Here is a 19721-nt window from a genome sequence, read left to right on the forward strand (position 1 = left end):
ATAAATAATTAAGATTACAATATTCTTTATATTTGAAATAAAAATAGTTTATAAGATCTACGAATTTTTTATGTGTACCTATTATACTAACTAGGTACCTGTTAACTCTATTATTTACATATAATATTGTATTAATAAACAAAATATTTATAGGCTGAAGAATAATTAGAATGAAATCACTTACTTAAATCTTTTTTACTCCATAGTGGACCTCCAATTGTAATAGGCGTTTTCAGTTTTGTATTCTTGCAGAATATATAACTTTTGCATGAACAGTAAGAACAATAATATTCATAAAACAAAAACTCGTAATTAGTGATTCCAACAATATACAACTAAATTATATTTTGATCATATAAATATGATTTAAGAGGACGCTATACATATAGATATTTGTTGTCTCCGTCTTACAAGTGCGTAACATAGCAAATTTAAGCTCAGCAGACCACGTTTAGCTTCTTTAGTTTAAAAATTTGAGTGAATCGACCTATAATGAAACTTGATGGTAAGAACATTATCTGTGTTTGTATGTTTTATTTTAAATAATTTTTAATTTACGCTATATTATATATGCATAACTTGCTAAAAAATTGAACTATCGTAAAAATACCCACATACAAACACAGGTAATGTTCTTACAATCATGTTTTATAATAGGTCAATCCACTCTAATTTTTAATCTAACGGAGCTAAATGTGATCTGCTGAGTGTAAATTTGCTATATATTACGCACTTGCAAGACGGAGACAACAAATAGCCGTGTAGCGTCCTCTTAAATATATTAAACTATGTTCAATAAGTCGTATGGAAACATCAATGGAAATGGAATAACCAGATTAAAAAATTGCTTTAGTTTAATTAATTTGAATACAAAAATAACTGTTACGTACCTAGCCCTGTTATTGTAATGAGATAAATTTACAACCGTGGGTAATACAATATTAAAACTAGTACTATAGATGTATCAAGGATATTTGTTAGGTTTATATATTTGAAGTAAATTATTTTTTGTAAGTTCAAGGTCTTCTCAGATTGTCCTGAATTATTACACGTGCAATTTTGTCACAATATGTTGTATAGTGAATATTGTTTGTTAACACAAAGTTACGTCTTGCATACCAAAACACCTATCTGAGAAGGGTTGACACTTAGTAATTTGTATTGCATTTATAAAATGGTGTATCTATAATACAATTGACTTTAGGATATTAAATATTTTTGTCAGTTATGCAATTTTTTGTTTTGTTAAAATGAAAAAATAACTAAAATGCGTCACTGAGTAGTTGTGTTTATTACTTTATTTCAAGTCTAAAACACTTTTTAAAAATTAAACAAATATTATGGACATTCGTTTTTAGTTTACAGCTCATGTCAGGTATTACTTTTTATAAATTAATACTTTACAGGAATTTAAAAAATTTTAAAATAAAACACATTTGCACCACTACAAGTTTTAACGTACCTACGTCTAATTGAGAATAATGATGGTGGACTTTTTAGTTGACGTTTGATTTTTTTTTTTTAATTTCGTTATATTATTTTTTTTATTGTTTTTAAAAAACTTAAGCTATATAATTGACCATTAGTTTCTTATAATGTTAGTTTCCAAAGTTAGATAGTAATTATTTATAAATTTTCTGATCTGTATTTTATATTATTGTTATTTTTTTTAAACTTATAAATTAGATTCTAAATCTCAGTTATGATATATAAAGGATATTTTCTTTATTACTTCTCAGCTTCCCTAAAATAAAGTATTAGTTTTATTTAATACATACGCACATTACTTAAAATGTATAACTCGACGTAATAAAAATCTATTTCTAAGCTGTATAAGTTATACCTATTAGTGTGAAATCTATTATATATTTATACTTACGTGATTACTTTTTTAAAATACGTATATTATTTATTGATTAAGCATCTTTATTTATTCGCTACATCTTGATATTTTTTGTAATTTAATTATACAGTAGATACATCATACCAATACTTCAAATGTGAATCCACAATCCACGTAAATGTCATCTAGTTTTTTGCAGAGTTTAAAAATTACATTCACACTGGTTGAACTAAACATATTTGAACTAAACTTTAATACTATTTACTATTTCTTGAGTACAATAGTACAAGTACATAATTGACTAATTGTCCATATTAGATATCTTCATACCATTTAAAACCAGGTGCTTTAATGTTAAGAGCTTATTTGTTATTATATTGTACACTACATAACATATATATATATATACAAAAGTTTCCATTATATTTTACAAATATATCTTAATAATATGTTTGTACTATTAATGTTTTTCAAATTTTCAAATACCAAATAATAAGTTAATATGACTTTTCTATAAAACTGATCTGATAAACGTATGTTAGAAATATAATCTAATAGTGTACATATTAGACACCTGCCATAAAAAGTAGGCATACTTCTTTTTTTTGTCTTTTTACCCAGAGGCTTCGCCTTGTCGCTGCAGTAAAAACTTTATTGTAGACGTCATTAATATTTTTAACGAACTACACTTATAATAGTTAATAAATTACAAATCCTATGGTTATATTATAACAATAATATATTTTGAATTGTTCAGTATCTTATGTTGATTTATATAGTTTATACCATATTCGAATGCACAAACTAATTATAACTTACTGTATATGACTTATTTAATATTTCTGAACCATTGTAATGTATACGTTTATAAAGTGGTGCTGACCCGAGTGCATTGAACGACAAAAAGCAAGCGGCTTTACATTTGGCGGTCGAGCTAAACCGCGTAGCCGTTCTTCAAGTAATGTGCAAATTCAAAGATCGGATCGAAATCGGCCAAGGTGGCAAACATGGTAGGACAGCACTTCACTTGGCTGCCATACACGATAATGATGAATGTGCACGTATATTGGTGAGTATTTTTGCATTCGACAATATTGTGATCAAAGTGCAGCTAGTGGTGTAGCTACTATTATATTAATATTGTCTCGTAAGTTTTCACTGTTTTGTATCTCAGAAATTATTATAAGCACCTGTCTTCGAATGCATGATTATATTGACTAATATAAAATGTCTATCAATCCAATGTGTTAAAAATGAACAGACCAAAGACCATCTCATACATAATATATAGTACGACAATAGATGATTACTAAAATATTATATTAGTGCCAATGGCTGACCCTTTGTTGCTTCCGTAGTAGCTATATCACTATACTGCTAAAGATATAGGTAGGTATGTGAGTGAAAATATGAGATTATGAATAAATTATGTAATACGAGCATTTTCGTAATTAGTTTACAATCCCCGCGTTAAAAAATAAATGTATATTTTCAACTAGATATTTAATAGTTAATATTAAATGCTTATTGATCCCGTAGTGCTAAAAGTGTAGTAAAACAAAAATTATTTACCGGACACATTTCAGGTCACAAGTTTCGCAGATTCAAAATTTATATTTACCGTTGACGAAGATACTATACCAAATCGAAAGTCATATAGGTAACTTCTTAGCGTGAGCAAAACTTTGTATATTAAATTTCGTAGTGATTGGTAAACTTACATACACACACATATATGTTGTAATCATTAACATATTGTAATAACATCAATATAAATTGTGAACCTATGGGATTAGTTTCAGTTTCTTATGTTCAATATTCAAAATGTGTTTGACGTGGAAATTAACTAAATATTTTAAGAAACGGTGCAATATTTGTCCGATAAAGGTTTGACTATATTTGTCTCAGATACTATATATGAGCGTCCTTTACGCAACAAAACCTTTGACTAATATAATATTTTTATAACATCGAGATTTTTCCAAGATAATTTTCCTTTTTATTGATTAGTGTATAAACTAGTTGTTCATAGTCGTATCACATTCTAATTATTTCTTTTGTAGACTTTCACACCACGCTGTAATAAGTACCTACACCAAATTAATTGTTTTCTATTAACTTTGTTATACGATCATATTATAGAATTTTAAATTTAATAAATAATAATTATAAAATGCATAAATTTCATATTTTTAACGCGCAGTATATTTTTTTTACAAAACTAATAATTAGTAATGATTATTTGACTTTGGCATGTAATAATTAAGAACTTTTCTACTTTACGGGACACCCCATTTTTTCGGTGGACTTAGTCATTTTTTGGCTGAAAAATTTTGCCGATATCAGAATTTGGCACACGAAGTTATAGCTAATTAAAGTTTTCAGTTTATATATACCAATAACTATAATAAATAGTTTAAATAAGTATATATAGCATGTGATAATATAAAATAACAATGATGATAATAACTGTTCATCGAATCATCATGAATATTATTATTACCTAATGTAAAAGTTCAAGTATAAAGGGCGCTTATTTTCTGCTGGTGCTACTTTTTCTAATTAGATTAATGTATCTTGTTCGATGATTATAGATGCGAGACCTGGGTGCAGATAATAGACAACCCTGCCACAATGGATATTACCCAATTCACGAAGCAGCAAAGAATGCAGCGTCCAGAACGATGGAAGTACTTTTGCAATGGGCTGAGAGCAGAGGCAATTCAAGACATCAAATGATATCGTTTTTCGACGCCGAGGGAAACGTGCCGCTTCATTCTGCAGTACACAGCGGTGATTTTAAGGTAAATAAATACAAAACCAATGATTGGAAAGCAAGTGAATTGGTGTAAAATATCAAGTTGAAGGATTGGAGTTAAATTTCACAAAGGGATTTGTTTATTGTACACAGTATTATGTAGATAATACGGAGTGTTTGAATTTGGAATATTTGAGTGTATTAAAAGACCAACTACAGGCCACTGATTCAATTATCTACACATAAAAATGACAGCAATAAAAACCTTGTTTTTAATTTAAAACTTTAAATTTATTATAGAATTATATTGAGATATAAACTAAACTTAAATACTCTTAAATTTAATCAGATTTAAATAATCAGATAACTACTATATTGTATACCATATTACACATAATGTTATTTTTTTAACGATTTATAAATTAATTTCAAATTAAGTAAAACCACTCTAATTTGTAGCATATTTTTAAGTAGGTAGTTCAAATCGATTGAATACTATTAATAATAATTATAAGCACAAAAAATTACTCGGGTGATTGAGGCTTATAAATCCAAGTACTTAGCAAAACTAAATAAAAGTCATATATACCTAACCAATAGTGACAACTAATATTATCTTTCCAAAAACTCAACTTTTAGTTCACTTATTTCTTCTGAAAATGTGAACTTCGAAACTAAATTCGCTGGCTTTATTTAATTGGTTTATTTGTTTCGTTAATAATTAAACAATAATGAAGCAATTGGTAACATTTCAGTTAAAACTTATCACTTAAAACATTGGAAGAAAATATATATTTGAAAGTGAAATGGCATTGATCAGATACTAAAATATTATTATTTATTATTAATATTAATAATATTTTAAATGAAAATTTTATTTTATTTCAATGTGATGATACGAGTATTTGAACTGTTTTTGATTATTTTAGGCTGTGGAATTATGTTTGAAGTCTGGAGCTAAAATTTCAACGCAACAATATGATTTGTCCACTCCAGTTCATTTGGCCTGTGCTCAAGGAGCCATTGACATAGTCAGATTAATGTTTGGGTTACAGCCTGATGAAAAGGCCCAGTGCTTATGTTCTTGTGATGTGCAGAAAATGACGCCACTTCATTGTGCTGCCATGTTTGACCGATCTGAAATCGTACAATACCTCATAGAAGAGGTAAAAACTAATTTCACGTACATTTTTTTTTTTTGTAATATATAGTGCATATCAGAATATTTTTAGGGAGCGGACATAAACGCTTTGGACAAAGAAAGTAGATCCCCATTGTTGTTAGCTGCCAGCAGGTCGGGTTGGAGGACAGTTGCAAGTTTAATTCGATTGGGCGCTGACATTCAAGTTAAGGATTCCAGTAAAAGGAATGTCTTACATTTAGTAGTTATGTATGGAGGAAGACTTGACGAATTCGCTCACGAAATCACTATGGTAATTTTATAATCATAAAATAGTAAATTAAAAACCATAAGTTTATAAATCAATACAAAAACAATTAAATAAATTTAAAAAAAATGACATTTATACCGAAATATCTAACGTATTTTATTTCATATAGAAAAAGAGGGAAGGAGGTAACCGCTCTTCTGTACAGTAGATGTTGATTAGTATTTAATAATTGTAATAGTATATATTTATATATTTATATAATACATTATTGTTGTTAACTTTTGAGTCAATACCAACTTTTCGTGAATAGGTTCATTTTTAAACATTTTTATACCATACCTACTATAAGGTATAAAATGCAATAGCATAAGGTTAATCCAAATGTCTTGAAAATGCCATTGTGAGTATAAAATAATAACATATCTAAAAATTTCGAATCCTGACGAAAACTAAAAAATATCGTTGTTCCCCGTTTAAATATTTCATATTGTCCAAATTTAAACTTATGTCTAAGTATATCAGAACAAAAATATTTATATAATTTTTAAATTTTTTGGTTCCATATAAAATACTTTTGAGGAACCTTTTTTTAAATTTTCAATCTTTTTGACCAGGCAAAAATATTATTATCGATAGGTATTAAAAGAAAAAAATGTTTAAAAATACACCCAAAAAACTCACATCATTGTAAAACCAATACTTGATGTATTTATCGAGCAGATGGATCTCTGTTTGTATTATAAAATAGATATAAATTATATATAATTATAGATTATAAATATTTATTTTTATTTTTATGTTTTATTTTTTTAATTAAGGCAAAACCAATGAAAATAAAAGAATTTTTAACATTGTTTGTTATAAAATATTTACGTACTTGGGATTCTATTAAAACATATTGTTTTTAGATAATAAAGTACCTAAAATTAATCCCATATAATACGTGGATAACGCTAATAATTTAATAATTAGATATGAAAAATAAAAATGTTTTGTAACTAACATATAAGATCGCGATATCTAGAGGCATCTTATAATGTCATGGTCTAGGGCCATTTGGAAAGATTTATACAGTCTTTAAAGTAAAATTTAGTAGTAACAATCTTTAGTTCAGCGTTTTATTTCTAATGAAAACATTCATAGTTGGTATATTTTATTTTTGCCTTATAAAGTTATTATATATTTTGACGATCAACTTTTCTTTTCATAAACACCTCTTTGCTATGGGCTGGAATTGTATATATAAACACGAAAAAAACTATTTTGGATGTCTAGTAGAAGTGAGAATAGTAACTATATAACTTCAGATAGATTATGAACAATCAAAAATAATATTTTAATACTTTATTTCCTAGGTTAAACCCTATGTCAAAGTTGTGCTGAAGTTCATATGTAGGTCATGTGGACACAACTTATCTCATAGATATAATAGCTGCTATATAATATAGTGGGTGGATGGGTGGTAGGTATAGCCGGTATAGGAAGTTGGAAGTATATATGTTAGTACCTTGTTAAGAATACAGGAGGAAATTTATGCGGATGGATGGTAAGAATAATACCATAGTGACTCAGTTTTAATTACCTTTAGCGCCACATTACATATTCAGTATCTATAATCAGTGTATTATTTATTAATTAATATTTGTTTAAGAGCAGGGAACTATTAATTATCTAAATGAGGTATCAGATAAGAGGTTTAGATCTATCGTCGGGACTCAGTTTTACATAATGTGTTATATCTTATATATAGTGTAAATACGTATTATTAGCCTTATTACAAGCCCATAATGTTTTATAATTACTACATCATTATTGTTTATTAATAATATTTTGGTTCATTAACATACCTAATAAATCTAATATCTCAGTGTAGAGAAATTTCTAGTAATATTTCTCTATATTGATTATTTGTACTATGTATATTTCTTGTAACTAGAATAAATAAAATTATCTATTTAAAATCATATATGAAACAATAGTTATTAGGTACACAATATTTGACTCAAGTATTGATTTTATATCAAATAGTTATTAGTCATCGAATCAATGATTTTACTATACCTACTAAGACTATATTATTCAATACTATTTTTAAATAATTATTATTATGCAATACAATTATACAAACTACCATTATATTTCAAATGTATAATAATTTCAAAATATTTGCATTATTCCGATTTATTATCATTGGGATAAACACTGTTATTGTAAATATTATTTTTGTAAATGGAGTTGATATCGGTAATAAAGATTATAAATTATTATTATTATTATATCATTTAAAAATATTTTGTGCAAATATCATATTTGATTGATTTTTAAAATTATTTTAAATGTACTTTCTTTATTTTTATAATACAGTACTTACGGTTTATTTTATAGGCTAACCATCAAGGAGCTTTAGAAATGTTATTAAACGAAAAAGATAATACTGGATGTTCACCTTTGCATTACGCAAGTAGAGGTGGTCATATACGAAGTTTGGAAAGCTTAATTCGGTTAGGTGCATGTGTGAATATAAAAAATTATAACGGTGAGAGCCCTTTACATTTTGGGGCTAGATATGGAAGATATAATATTGTGAAAAGATTATTGAACTCGGAAAAAGGGGCTTTTATTATAAATGAATCGGACGGTGAAGGACTTACACCTTTACATATAGCATCTCAACAAGGTAATTTTAAATTTAATTTATTTTTAGAATTTAACATTGGTATATAATTTTTACGTCATACAATGACAATTTAACATATCTGTTCATAGGTCATACAAAAGTAGTGCAATTATTCTTGAACAGAGGAGCCTTACTTCATCGCGATCACAAAGGTCGTAATCCCCTTCATTTGGCTGCTATGAGTGGTCATACACAAACAATAGAACTATTACATTCCGTGCACTCACATCTACTAGATCAATGCGATAAGGATAAAAATACGGCTTTGCATTTAGCTACTATGGAGAATAAACCGAATGCTATAACATTGTTATTGTATATGAACTGTAAATTATTATTCAACTCCTTAGATTTGAGTGCAATTGATTACGCAATTTACTATAAGTTTCCCGAAGCTGCATTATCGATGGTTACTCACGATTCACGGTAAATTATTAATTATTAATATATCTATATAATATGTCATACGTCTGTATTGGTAAAGTTAAAATTGTGTTTCTGTTACAGAGCTGAAGAAATAATGACATTGAAATCAGACAGGCATCCTTGCGTTACATTGGCGTTAATAGCGTCTATGCCACGCGTTTTTGAAGCGGTACAAGACAAATGCATTACAAAAGCAAATTGTAAAAAAGATTCCAAACAATTTTATGTAAGTATTATTAAACAAGATAATGTTTTCGATTTTTGAAAAATATATCTTGTTTTAGATAAAGTATTCGTTTTCATGTCTTCAATGTCCAGTGGTTCAAAAAAATGGAACGACTGGTACATTAAAACCCACTCCATTGCCTGCTTTGAACGTATGTTATAATATTATAATGATTCAATATTTTGGTTGTCATTGATATTTTTATTTTATAATCAGGCAATGGTTAATCATGGTAGAGTTGAACTCTTAGCACATCCATTAAGTCAAAAGTACTTACAAATGAAATGGAATACCTATGGAAAATATTTTCACCTTGCACATTTATTGTTCTACACGATATTTTTGATATTTGTAACTTTATTTTCATCTCAATTAATGGTCTACAACCAAAATACCTTTAATGAAACGAGTAATGCTCTATTAACTGTCGATACCACGGTATATATAAAATATTATTGATATTATTTATTATTAATTATGATTCAATTAAATTTTTTCGCTATTTTCTAGCCAAATGTAGCTACACTGAAGACAGTAGCAGTTATGATTGTAATTTATGTATTGATGAACAGTGTACGAGAAGGGATTCAATTTTATCAGCAGGGTTGGCCTTACCTATTGGATCCCACCAACGTTGTGGCGATATTGTTATACTTTTCAGCTATAGCCATGATTGCACCGATATTAACGAATTGTTTTTCGGAGTATCAAATATCTTTTGCCAGCATAACTGTATTCCTTAGCTGGTTTACATTACTTCTTAACCTACAGAGGTAAATCTAAATATATCAAAGGGCATTAAAAACTAATTAACGATAGAATCATAGTTTCGTTAGTAAAATGAACGGAACATTTCCACTAGCAGGTTGAATAAATTAGACAAATTTTAATGATAAATATAATTCACTTTCTAGCTTTAAGTTATTGAATGATAAATAATGTATTCATTTGTTTTTTGTTAGATTCGATCAGGTAGGAATATACGTTGTTATGTTTCTCGAAATCTTACAAACCTTGATCAAAGTACTGCTCTTATTTTCTATATTAATTGCTGCTTTCGGTTTAGCGTTTTACATATTATTATCAAGGGTAAGTTTGTACATTTAAAATTTCAATAAGTTTATCACCATATTTTTGCATGTAAATCAGGTGAATAGTATTTTATTTATATTTTAACCGGCATTTCCTTTAATACATATTATTTTCTTAAATATTTATTAGGGTAATCATTTATCATTCAGTACGATACCAATGTCATTATTACGGACTTTCGCAATGATGTTGGGTGAAATAGATTTACTCGGAACTTACATACAACCTTTGTACGCTGAAGATGACGAAGAAAATGGCCAGGCCAGAACTATACCATATCCAGTGCCTGTGTTTTTGATGCTTGGCGTATTTATGGTTCTCATGCCTATTCTTCTAATGAATCTACTCATTGGTTTGGCTGTTGGCGATATAGAATCTGTCAGACGAAATGCACAGCTTAAAAGACTGGCGATGCAGGTAAAAAGATTATACAATAATAATTTTGGTGTACAGATATTATTTACATTAAATGTAATCAAGTAAATCGAGCGACTTTATGTTTTTCTTTCATACCTGCTAATAATACCGCTATATATATCCACGACACTTGACTTCAGTGTACTCATGTAGTCATGTGCACAATTTTGACATTCCCATTTTTCATATACGGGCAGAATTTATCTTTTTCCAGTTTCAGTGTTGAGTTTATCTAGATAAATATTCTTTTATCTTTTATCTTTTATCTTATCTAGATAAATAGAGAATATTAATTTACACAGTTATCTAAGATAAAAATCACCGTCATCTAGATGAATTTATCCAGATAATTTAATTTATTAAACGGATTTTATTTATTATAATTTATAGGTAGACAATTAAGTTATTTATTAAGTAGGTTGTATTTACTTATAACTATCGATATTTTCGATAACATACTATTAATTTATTCTATATTGCTACGAGCTTACGGAGAGTGCCATAATCCAATATAAACAAATTTATCTAGATAAAAAAAAAATTTTTCATCTTTATCTATATTAATAAATAATTTAGTTATCTTTATCTTTATCTAGATAACGTTATTATAATTTATCTTTATCTTTATCTTGATAAAATTATATTTATCTCGGCTCAACACTGTCCAGTTTATCATAATATTACGACGTGTTTTAAAATCATAAAAAAGGTCCCCACACACTGCATCGGTGGCAGTGGCGGTGAATTACTGCAGGACACATAAAAGTAAAGTAAGCGGTTAAGTAAGCGGTGGTAAAGTCAAGACAATAGAATTTAACGCCACCGCCACCGTTGCAGTGTGTGGGGACCTTTAAGGTCAACACGGCGTTGTAGATAGGCTACTAAGTGTTATCGTCGTCGTCTTTTTGGATGTAATTACTAATAAACGGATCACCGAAAACCAACGGGCAACGTCCGTGGTGTACTGTTGTTATTATACATAGTAGCATAATATACGACGTCGTGTGGTCATAATTGTACGATTTAATTGCAATTAGTTTTATAATTTTCGACGTTTTACAAAATATGCATAATAAGTAAAATCTTACATTTTTATTATAATTTAATGAATAGATAATCAATTTTGTAGAAAATATTGTTGTTTCCGAAATCGATTTCCAATATAAATTCCAATATATTATAATATAATGGTTTTACTAAATAAAATAATTTTATTGCAAGTCATCGCGGTAACATTCTAAATCTAAATTTGTCGTAAATTCATTAAGTATTAATTATAATATATTATAAACTAATAATAACTAATTAATATTTATAAATCACTTATGTAAGCTTATACTTATACCGGGTTAGATACCCAACATAACCGTGGATTGAAACCCGTTTAACGTAACCATTTAAACGTAGTAATTGACGTTACTCGGGAAACTCGGTGAGCTACAACTTGCAAGCGTACTGAGTTATGTCGCGCCGTACAGATTTTTTTTAACCCAGCCGGAAAATGAACCGACGATATAATTAATCGAAAATATAATATTGTTACGCGTTTCGTATTTGTCGTCTGATCGAAAAAAAAAAACAATATTGTAAGCCAATTAGGCACTGCATCGGAAATCACACATGCATCGAAAAATGTAATTTATTGTCCATTGATAACTCAAAATTATAAACATAAATTTACCTACCAACAGCCATAGATAATAAATTGTTTATCAAAATACCATCGCTAAAAAAAACAATTGATGGCAATTTATTCATCACTACTACCGTTTTCAACAAAGGTTACATTCCAATTTCCACCAAAATAAATAAATATATTACTTTAGATATTTTTTGAGAACCCCTGAACCAAATCCCATCAAATCGGAATTATAACGATATACGCGCCTCACCTCACCTTACTACGTTAAGTCTATATCATAAGGGTGGTAACCCTATGGCACGCGTGCCAAATGTGGTACGTTGACCAAATTTTCACGGAACTCAAAAATATTTTTATATCATTGTTTATTCTTGCATTTAGTGAAAAAAATGAACAGTGAACAAAATTATTTATTATTTCTAAAAATAAAGTTATAAATTATAAAAGCTTGGAACTTTGCACCGCTTCCAGACATAATATTTTGTACTTTGTAAAAAAGTGGGTCATTCGAAATAAAGTTAATATTTGCGTTAACATACATAATAATATGTGAAAGTTTACTTTCTATATTGTCAAATCAAAACATTAAAAATAGTCGATTATCGGATGAAGTTAATGTTAATTAAAGTTAACTGATATAGTGGTTTCATTAAACCATCTAAGATTAGGTAACAAAATACACAACTGACAATAAATAATTTTAGTGAACTTTTTTAAAACCCTCGCATCCTGTAAAAAATTGTTTATTGATACCTATGAACATATTATATTACCGGCACGTCAATTTTTCTTTAATACAACATTTTGGCACGTGACTCGAAAAAGGTTCGCCAGTCACCACCCTGCTACATCATATCAAGTAAAATATAATTTTATCAGTAAATTTCCCAACTTATGCCACAGTCGTGCCCATCTGATAATCGCGTATACACAATATTTACTAAAAAACTACAGTTCAAATAAAAGTACGTTCCTCTCTAAATATTATGGGCTAAAGCAACTGCTTGAATAAAAAGAATCACAAATGCATGTGAATAATTTTTTTGGATTTTAATCACTCGTTTTATAAAAACTAATCCTTAAAATTTATGTGGATTCAGAATTTGGTAAATTAAGTACAGGCTAATGTATATTGTAACAATTCAGGCGTGAGTGAACCAAAAACTCCACGAAATAATATTAAATTAAAACAAATAAGAAATGAAGAACACACTCAATTCACATTCAATATGTGATCATGAATAATTTTTTGAACTAGATTCAAGTATGTTAAATATTTGTTTATTAAAACTTATATACCATCAATAATATATTTCAATTTTTGTACTTTTTTTTTTTTTTTATTGGGTAACCCGCGGCAACATAGGCCATTGGGTGTGGGGAGGGCACTGTAGGTTTTATATTGGGTAGGTTGGTAGGTTGGGTAGGTTGGTACACGTGTGTGTTGTGTTTGGCAGAATTTCTAATGGGGCACCCGTAGGTTTCTGCCGTGCCCCGGGGTGGGGGGATGGCGGCACTTGTTCTCCGGACACCGTGACTTGCACGGAGAAAAATGCCGCCCAGTGGTCGAGGATCGAACTCGGACCGGCTGTGCCGAATCCGTCGCGTTAGACCGCTCGGCCACCTCGTCCCCCTTTGTACTTTTTATGTAACTTAATTTTATAATTTAATGTATTTATACTACATTAATATAATACGTAAATAAAATATATTGACTCTATACTAGTGATGTTTGTAATATTTAATATACCAAAACCATATTCACAATTCACGTATTAGGTTCAGATAGTGCTTCTATTGGTTCTAGTTTTGGTTAGGTGCCACCAGGAAAATAAAAATAACAAATAATAATAAAAAACTCTTTACGGTACAACATTTGCCGGGTCAGTTAGTATTTAATATATTTTATATTGTATATACTGTTGATACTTTTCATTATAAGTTTAAAGAATGATTTTAAAACTTACATTCTTTTAACTTGTACACTACTATAATACCTATGTTATACTTATTCTTATATACGCTGTGTATCAAATATAAATTCAGCTAAAAGCGTATACGTTGAGATAGGGAAATACACTTATAAAATTATGTTACTCGATAAGAGGTGAGGTGAGGTGAGGTGAGGTGAGGTGAGGCACGTATTTCATGATCATTACGATTTGATGGATTTATAGGGTCCCCCAAATATATATAATATAACATATTAATTTATTTTGGTGGAAAACAAACACAGTGATAACGGTTGTGGGTAACTTCGGCGGAAAACGGTTTGTGACACCCTTCCTCCACAGAACGTCACTGTAGTTTTGTCAAAATGTAACCACTATACTTGAAATTGATGTAGGAATACGTGTTGTAAATGTGTAACACGTAAACACCTTCTTGAAAGAAGAACCTTCCAAATTATCCTGGCTTAGCGTTTAATATATTATATATTTATATTGTACAGGTATTGGCCATGAGCATCGAACTATATAATTGATGCTCGATGCTCATGTCATGTATGTATATAATTTATATTTTATTTTCATAATATATCATTACTTATTTATAATAGCTTTATAAAGTTATGTGTCAGTGAAAAGAACCAATAAACCTTCGATCAACCAACAATTCGACTGTTTTGTTCAAGGTCGTGTTACACACAGAACTGGAACGTAAGTTGCCACACGTGCTGATGGAGAAAATCGATAAAGCTGAGCAGATCGAGTATCCAAACGAGAGAAAAACAAAAATGGGCTTTTTGGATTTTATCTTGCGAAAATGGTTTTGTAACCCGTTCTCTGATGACGGTAAGCCTCCCAACAATCATAATTTCAGCTGCTCCGCTCAGGTTTACGGTTAGTCGCTCGCGGCTGTAAGTTTGTTCGTGTATCCGATTTGTATTGCTGCGTTCACACTGGCGAGCAAACTTTGAACTTGAGATGCATGCGATAACGTATTTTTAATATTTCATTATTATTACTGCAGTATAGTGTAAACGCAGCTGGACTTGTGTTATAATAAATAAACCAAACTTGTTATTCTATGTTTCGTATTTTTTGTTATCAACAGCAATCGAAATGGTATTAGAAAATAATGAAAATCACTTGGCTGATGAGATTGGAAAAGTGAAAGATCGATTGAAAACGATCACCAGCTCGCTTGAAAATCAACAAACATTTCTCCGCCTAATTATACAGGTATATGGTGGTTATGTTTATGAAACGGATTTTTTTTATCGCGATAATAATGTTTTTCAGAAAATGGAAATTAAAACCGAAGAAGATGAAGTGGACGAAGGAGTGTCATCTAAAGAAATGGCGTTTACAAATAATCTAAATGGAAAATGGTCTTCACCGAGAGTTAGGACTAAACTTAAATCGTCTTTTAGTTTTTCTAAATGCTACACTAAATAGTTCAATGTAATATTTAGTAGTAAATAGATTAAATATACCTACAGTGTATTTTACTGTTTTTTTTCTTAATACATTGCCACCCAGCCATTTTATTTTGTGCAATATAATGGTAGCTCATAATTATATAGCTCTACCATAATATGTGGATCGTGAAACCTAAGTGACACTGGTCCACTATAACACCAAGTGATTGGTGGAAGTCGAAGTATGATCATCGGTTGCATGAAAATCGTTTTGCACATATAGCTATAGATGTACAATAGATAATCATTATTCAACTTTTAAAATATTGAAACAAATTAGCTCTATGAATTGAAACCGTTTTAGTATATGTCAAAAAAATAAAATTTTACTAAAAAATAAAAATATAATAAATGTACCTTTAGATTTTTATTAGGTACAGAAATAATATTTAAAATTATTCGTAAGCAAAAACTTATTGACAGTTACCAACTTGGTGATACGCTCTGTTTGTATGATTATATAAGTTTAAATATTGTTACCTTGCTGTTGATTATAATATAGTTATAACTCAAAACCCTTATTATTAGTATTAATGCCTTTATGTATATTTCACATAAGTGTCCTCGAAAACAGGGTACACTGTATAATTAAATTACCCATATTTCTCAGTACCCTATAGGTACATATTTTTGAGTTCTGTTTGCGGAAAATGCAACTAGACTATTGGTTCATCAATCTCTCCCAGACAGACGGAATTATAAAATATGTATAGGGTACTGAGTAATGTAGTTGACTGAGTTGTAGAGTATACCCAGTTTTCACGGACATAAGGTACTTATATATATAGCACAGGCGACCACAGTATTTGTTTAGAGGCGCATCTTCTATATTTTTTATAACTGCATAAAACGCAGACCGTAATTCGAACTAAGGTCCATTTTTATTTTTTGGTTTTTTGCAACACGATTTATTTGTAAAACATATTTTTTTGCTTAATTTTAAATTTTATCTCTTTCTGTTTGTGCGGGTGCCCTTATAGCCACATTATATGAGTTACCATTTTAAAGGGCGATATCTCTATAATTGGTTGGTTTTATTCAATTTTAATTTTAAAAATATTTAAGTTCAATCTTTTTTAAATAAATATTTGTCTAAAATAATTATAGAACATTTTTTTTTTTTGACTTTAACTAAAAATTAATATTTACGACCAATAAATAATATCTATATACTGATTACAATTTATATTTTTAACAGTTTATTTATAATTGGTCTAGATTTTGTGTTTATATACGAATAGAGATATGATTTAAATATAAATTATTTAGGGTTATTTTTAATAATATATTTCATTATTTAGGTACAGGATGATTATTTAGTTAATTGTAGACTTACAGCTTTTGTAGTTCATAAATCAGTCAATATTTAAAGTTGTATATTTCTCTAAAAAATGGGTAACCAAAATTGTTTAAGAAATTATATAATTTATCATTAATCAAAAAATTGAAGTGCAGCTTAAATATTTTAGAAAGCAGAGTGAATAATTTTTTTTAACTATTACAAGATTAAAGTGTTATGTATAACGGTTAATAAAAACCTAATTTATGTAATCCAGGTAAATGTTTAGAAATAACATTCGTTCTATATTGTCTACTGTCTGATATTTTTTATTATGTTAATGATCATCCTGTACATGTTTTCATTTATTAAATACATTAATGTTCTGTAGTATTAAAGCTGTATAGACAATTATATCAATATAATATATGAAAAACTGATATGAAATCAAATTCTTGTATGTGATCATTATTGAATAGTTGTAGTAGTTATACTTGTGATGGCTATAAATTAGTAGATATAATTATATTGTGACGCTTTGTTGATTGTGTTGCTGACACTTTTGGCGTCATCAATACATTTCTAATATACTTATATAATTCAAGGAAAGTTCAACTAAAAATCAAAGATTTGTTTATATAAAAAAAAAACAATATAATATTTATAATTCCGTCATCTACCTAAATGTCGTATACATCACTAATAAAAATATCATGATAATATAATAGGATACTTGCCATCAACAACATATTTATATTATGATAAATAATAATGTCCAACTTTTCGATTAAAATATTTATTAACCTATTGCAATATATTATTTTCCATTAATTTATCCGTACACCCAATATTATCCATATTTGTATACGTATTTGAGCCGGGAAGTATTCATTGTTTTACCAAGGTTTTATTTGGATTTTAAAAATCCATATAGGTACAGTATTGAAGAAATGGAAAAAATCTACATTAAGATACAATTATTTTTGTCAGTCAATCAAAAACTGAATTAATTTGTTTATCTAATTAGCAATCTAATAGGGAATACAATTGAAGATTTTAGTCCTTGTCACTGATTGAAATTTCTAATCAGACAACCCAAATTTATAGGTTTATTCATCATCCATTGATGAAATAATTTTATTTCTATATATTGAACACTGGCAAAAGTAATAATTTTTATTTGGTTCGATATCTAAGCATGTAATCAGCTTGTAGGTACCTACTAAACATTAGTAAATAGTAGATAAATATTTTATTTTCTAGTTTATTATCTAGTTTGAATTAAAAGATTTTATTTTTACTGCAAGCCTGTAATAGTGTAGGTGATACTTTTTTTCTTGATAATATTCATAAAAATACCCTGTTTTTTAGAAAGTTTACTTTTTGGAAATTATTATAATTTGTAGTGTGTAGGACATTTTTGGTCATTAAATAATTATATGTAACTATTGAACAGTTTTTAAATTAATGTCCTACTAATAACTAATTATTATTATGTGACCATGCGGCCAGCCGGGTCATATTGCTAATTTCCTCTGCGATTTTTATTATGTAATGACTATTAAGCATTACTTAAGAAGTATATAACTAATAATGTATAGGTAAATACCTAAACGTGACGTTCAATTTATTATAGAGAGGCACATATTGACATATTATTGTATAGAGTCAACTTTAATAACTAATAAATAAGCTTCGATTATAGGCATATTAAAACGGTGAAAAGAATCTTGCAAACGTGTCCATACAAAAAAGCTCCACTTGGGGTGATAGCCCCCTCCCCCAAATAAATACCTATCCTGCATTTCATGTTTGTTGGCGGTCGATTGTGGTAATCACAGTTCACGGTTTATCACAACGTTATGAAATGAGTATAATAACTATATTGAACCATTGTAGCATCGACTTATATCGTACTCGTATCTCGTATGAAATGTAGTCTATTCGTCTAGACGGCGAAAAGTCAATCCTATATACATCACAAATCGAAAGCTCAAAGTGCGTTGTTTCGATCGAGATATTGTTCTGGAATAGGTAAAGCTTTAAATGCATTAAAGTGTGACGGTGTGTGTATATTTTATTCAGTCGCGTCGTAGTCTAGATTATATTAATAGAGCACTTGCAGTGGAATCCGCGGAATGATAGTTGACGTCATTTAAATGATAATAGTAAGCAATAGCGCATTTTATTATACGTCTCGGTCTGCTTGTTATTCGTATTATAAGAAATAATAATCTATTACATTAATATTTATCGTGGTAAAATATTTAACTGTTTTAGTGTATCAGAAGATTAAGTTACCTATATAAAAATATACAAACGTAGGGTACAAGTATATATTAATTTTATAAAGAACTAATATTCAGTTTAGTCGTTAATTTTAGATTGAAAGCGGAGCGACGAATGTATTGTTTCTTTTAGGGTCTTTTAAAATAAAAGTTTGTGTTTGTCATCGTATTTTGAAGCTGTAAAAATGCAATTGAATTTTTAATTTTGATGCTGGCTTCTGCAGGTTGCAAATTTCTTCAAGTTTGTTATAAGTGTTT

The 19721-nt window shown here is 28.7% G+C and overlaps 1 protein-coding gene across 3 annotated transcripts in view; it reads left to right on the top strand.

Moving 5' to 3' along the window:
- The window catches only part of LOC132943535 (transient receptor potential cation channel subfamily A member 1), a 45598-nt gene extending 28030 nt beyond the window's left edge, over positions 1–17568 (top strand). Inside the window, exons 6-22 of one of the 3 annotated variants that reach the window (XM_061012576.1) lie at positions 2717–2912; positions 3430–3503; positions 3640–3730; positions 4438–4647; positions 5531–5767; positions 5834–6034; positions 8378–8669; positions 8759–9095; positions 9177–9321; positions 9380–9472; positions 9538–9759; positions 9832–10094; positions 10284–10410; positions 10543–10830; positions 15108–15267; positions 15530–15657; positions 15718–17568. In XM_061012576.1, coding sequence (XP_060868559.1) covers positions 2717–2912; positions 3430–3503; positions 3640–3730; positions 4438–4647; positions 5531–5767; positions 5834–6034; positions 8378–8669; positions 8759–9095; positions 9177–9321; positions 9380–9472; positions 9538–9759; positions 9832–10094; positions 10284–10410; positions 10543–10830; positions 15108–15267; positions 15530–15657; positions 15718–15873 — 3220 coding nt within the window. In that variant the 3' untranslated portion in view covers positions 15874–17568. Of the gene's footprint in view, positions 1–2716; positions 2913–3429; positions 3504–3639; positions 3731–4437; positions 4648–5530; positions 5768–5833; positions 6035–8377; positions 8670–8758; positions 9096–9176; positions 9322–9379; positions 9473–9537; positions 9760–9831; positions 10095–10283; positions 10411–10542; positions 10831–15107; positions 15316–15529; positions 15658–15717 lie in introns of all 3 variants that reach the window. The other 2 variants (XM_061012575.1, XM_061012577.1) reach the window with 2 other exon arrangements.
- The last annotated feature ends 2153 nt before the right edge of the window (positions 17569–19721 follow it).

This window comes from Metopolophium dirhodum, chromosome 4 (assembly GCF_019925205.1).
Source record: "Metopolophium dirhodum isolate CAU chromosome 4, ASM1992520v1, whole genome shotgun sequence".
NCBI classification, from domain to species: domain Eukaryota; kingdom Metazoa; phylum Arthropoda; class Insecta; order Hemiptera; family Aphididae; genus Metopolophium; species Metopolophium dirhodum.